The following is a 3,761-nucleotide window of genomic DNA, read 5'->3' as shown; positions in this document are numbered from 1 at the left end:
GACGCGGCTGCTCCCGCGAGGCTGCGAGACCTCGCGAGATCCCAGCTCGGCACCGCGTCATTGGGGGGCGTGTCCGTGAAGCCGCTGCCGCCGCCATGATGGGTGTGGGCAGCCCTTACCAGGCCCTTTGTGGGGCGCCCCGTGGGGTGGGGGTTCCCCCGATCTGCCTTCCTGTATCGGCTGGGGGTGCTGCAGGGCCACCATGCCCTCCCCTGCAGCCCGGGGTGCCCCCGGGGAGTCCAGCTACTGCCCCAGCCCCACTCGAGGCCCCCAGCCCCTCCTGGCAGAGGTCGCCGTGCCCACCCAGCCGCTCGCTCACACCCCACTGGGACCCCTGGGGCAGACTGGGGGTCCCCACAGGCTGGGCCGGGGTCAGGCCTCACAGCAGGGGGCTGGCAGGCCCCATGGGGACAGAGGGGAGAGGCCCTGGTGGCTGGGGCAGCCACTCCAGCTCCCCCAGGGGTGCAGTGTGGGGGCAGCTGCAGGGCAGAAGGGGTTTCAGGGGACCCCGCTGCCACCACCGGCGGCTTTTGGGGCGGGTGCCAGACCCCTGGAGCGGGTTGGCCTGTTCCCTGGGAGGGCATGACCAGAATAGCTCCGCTATCTGATTCCTGCTGGAGGGGCTGCGCCTGCTCCTGTGCCACTATCTCCTCGGGGCTGACATTTGAGCCCAGCTCCCCCTCGCCAGCAGGGACGTGCGGCCGGTCACCAGCTTCACCCGCCTCCTCCGTTCCCCGGACGAGCAAGGAGCAACGAGCAACAGGATGGCGGGCGGGAGGCGGCGTGGGGGCAGTGGGCGGTGTGGGAGACCCCGACAGCAGCCTGGGACCCGCGAACCTGCCCCCTCGCCTGTGCCCCGCTCTCCTGCAGCCGCCATGGCCCAGCAATGTGCAGGCACTGCCACCAGAACCAGCCGCCCCAAGAAGCCCATGAAGGAGCCAGCGGTGACTGCTCCCGACGTGGACTCGCTGGGCTTCCAGGCCATGGACCACAACGTACCGGGGCTGTCCCACGTCATCCTCCAGAAGCTCAACATGAAGAGCTACGAGGACTACAAGTGAGTGAGCACCCATGGGTGCTGCCATGGGTGTGTTTCTCCTCCTCCCCGGCCAGAGCATCTTGTGTTGTGCTGACAGCTGGAGCATCTCCCCTGGCTCGTCCCACCTTCCTGGCTCAGCACACATGGGGGCTGCTCTGATGGGGCTTCTGGGTGTGCCCCTCACCAGCCCACTCCCCAGCTCCCCATCCCCCCCCCGGGCCAGGATGCTCTTGGCTGGAGCTAAAAATCCTGGCAGCCTTGGAGGGGGGACATCAGCCCTGCCGTGAGGGTCCTGCTCCCCACCCCACTGATGTCTGCAGGTCTGCCATGGATGGGAGGAAGAGCGGCAGTGATTTTGGCATCCGGACTTACTTCGACATGTTCCAGAAGATGGAGGACACCTTCAAGTTTTGCGCCGAGTGCAAGAAGCTCCCCGATGCCCTCCCTGACCCCAAAAGCCTCCGGCGATGCAAGAGGTATGGGAAGGGGAAGCGGGTCTGACACATGGGGGCTAGATCTGTCCCCTCACTTCCAGCCCGGTGGCTGGGCTAAAGCTGGGGGTGTCTGGCCCCTGCGCCCACCTCCACCCACAGGACACCCCCAAAACAGCGATGCAGCCCTGGGAGGGGGTGGCAGGGAGCCAGGCTTGGTGGGTCGGATCCTGCCCCCCTGCCCCCATGGCTGCCTATGCTGTCCCTCTCTCCCCAGGTGCCAAAACGTGTACTACTGCGGCGTGGTGTGCCAGCGTGCCAACTGGCCGCTGCACAAGAAGTTCTGCAAGAAGCTGAAGCTGGTGGCCCTGGATCGGTTGGTGGAGTGGCTCATCTTCACAGGTGGGGCAGGGAACACTGCTCCCACCCTGCGTGTCCCTACCCAGCCTGCCTGAGTGCCCCCTCCTCAGGCTGCATGTGTCCTGTGGAGGGATGTGGGGTCTCTACCCTTGGCTCCAGCTCCCCTGGTCGGGTCCAGCACCCCTTCAGCCCAGGTGGGACAGGCAGCCTGGGTTGTGGGGCCACCACTGCAACCTCCAGCGCTTCTTCCTACCCCACAGGAGATATCCCCTTCCCCACGGAGACCTGGACAAAACCCGCCCGGGATGTGGAGGGCTGGGAGGACTGGTTCTCCATGCAGGGGCAGCTGGAGGAGAAGCTGGGTGCCATCCTGTCTGGGCGGTACATGACTATCCTCTGGGCCAATGCCGGGAAGCCCCGGCCGGAGGATAGAGAGCTGTGCGAATCCGTCCGGCGGCTGGTCACTGACTTCCACTCGCGGCCGCTCACCATCGGCTTGGGGCTGCGGCTTTTTGGCATCAACCCCCTCACCAAGGCCCTCACTGTGCATGTGGTGGGGGCATCCCATGTTGAGACCCTCAACACCCGGCTGACGGACTACGATGAGCTGACGCGGATGTTTCCAGGGCACTGGGGCATGGAGGTGGTGATGATTGGAGTGGATGTGGTCAATGGACCCATCATGAGGCCACCCCTGGCCAAGCCAGCACCCCGGGGAAGGGTCTATCTCAGCAGCTACAAGGGGCTTTACCACGACTTCTGGGAAAGTCACGTGGAGACCAAGCTGGCTGCCCGCCCTGACCTGGTGGTGGGCTTTCACCCGGGTGAGTGCCTGCACCACAGAGGGGCCTGGCCCCTCGCCAGCCCACTGCCTCGAGAGGGACATCCTTGGCAGGGTGCAGGGTAGTCCCTGAGCCGCCTGGCAGTGCCTGGGACTGAGCCTGCTGGTGGCCTGGGACATACCCAGGGCTTTGCACCAAGCCACAACAGGCAGCTAGGGTGAACCCCTGGGGCTTGGCTGCCTCATCCCCCACCAGGCACTCGCCCCCACCCACCTGCTGGTCAGTGGGTGTGAGCAGCACCCAAAGGAGTCCCTGCCCTCAAGTCTCAGTGCAGTGGCCCAGGACTCAGCGCCAGGGGTGCCCCTCATACTGGTGGGGAGACAGGACCCACCTTAAGGGTTTCCAAGCCCTATTGCCAGCTTCACCATGCACCCCAGGGGTCTCCAGCACGGAGCGGGTGCTGTTAGAGCCAGCTTTGTCCCGGGCTGGGGTGGGACAGCAGGGAGGTGGAACCGTTACTGCTGTGTCCCTGCAGGTTTCCACGCCTGCCCAGACCTGCTGGCAGGCTGGCTGCCCACCCTCCTGCTGCTGCGGGACTACCGCCTGCCCGCCCTCTTCACTGTCTACAGGTAAGCATGGCCCCGCTGTCCCCGGTATGCCAGCACTGCCAGCCAGTAACGGGCCCGTCCTCCCCCTCTCCCGGCAGTGAGCAGGAGCTGAAGTCCTCCCTGCAGATCCTGGTGGAGCTCGAGATGCACATCATGGGCTACGCCACCAACCCCTTTGCCTCACTCCGGCCCGAGCAGGTCTACTCTAGCCCCAACAAGGCACCAGTCTACTGCAGCTCCTACTATATCACCCTGCTGGGGCCAGCGGCATCGGCTGTGCCAGGCGCCGAGGAGCTGGAGGATGGTGATGACTGGCAGGGAGAGGAGCCCAGTGCTGCTGGGGGCATCGCCCCGGTGCTGGGCTGACCCAGTCCTGCCTGCCTTACCCACCCAAACCCCAGCTGCTCTCTGCCCTGTCCCAGGACCCTGTCTCTCCATCACAGGATCAGCCATCCTCACTGCACACACCCAGACCCAGGGGATGCAGCACCCCGGCACAGGCATGGCACCCCTCCGTGGTGCCAAATAAACCACTGCCAGC

At 65.8% G+C, this 3,761-nt stretch overlaps 1 protein-coding gene across 1 annotated transcript; it reads left to right on the top strand.

Annotated features, from left to right (window-relative positions):
* Window positions 1-132: 132 nt before the first annotated feature.
* On the top strand, window positions 133-3,760 carry MSS51 (MSS51 mitochondrial translational activator). Its single transcript, XM_056337826.1, has 6 exons — window positions 133-1,057; window positions 1,360-1,515; window positions 1,748-1,872; window positions 2,091-2,654; window positions 3,148-3,241; window positions 3,319-3,760. The coding sequence occupies exons 1-6, from the start codon at window positions 765-767 to the stop codon at window positions 3,584-3,586; spliced, it is 1,500 nt and encodes a 499-aa protein (XP_056193801.1). The 5' UTR covers window positions 133-764; the 3' UTR covers window positions 3,587-3,760.
* Window position 3,761: the final 1 nt, after the last annotated feature.

This window comes from Falco biarmicus, chromosome 4 (assembly GCF_023638135.1).
Source record: "Falco biarmicus isolate bFalBia1 chromosome 4, bFalBia1.pri, whole genome shotgun sequence".
NCBI classification, from domain to species: Eukaryota; Metazoa; Chordata; class Aves; order Falconiformes; family Falconidae; genus Falco; species Falco biarmicus.
Note: the sequence above shows the minus strand (reverse complement) of the source record. Positions and strands in the feature narration are given on the sequence as shown.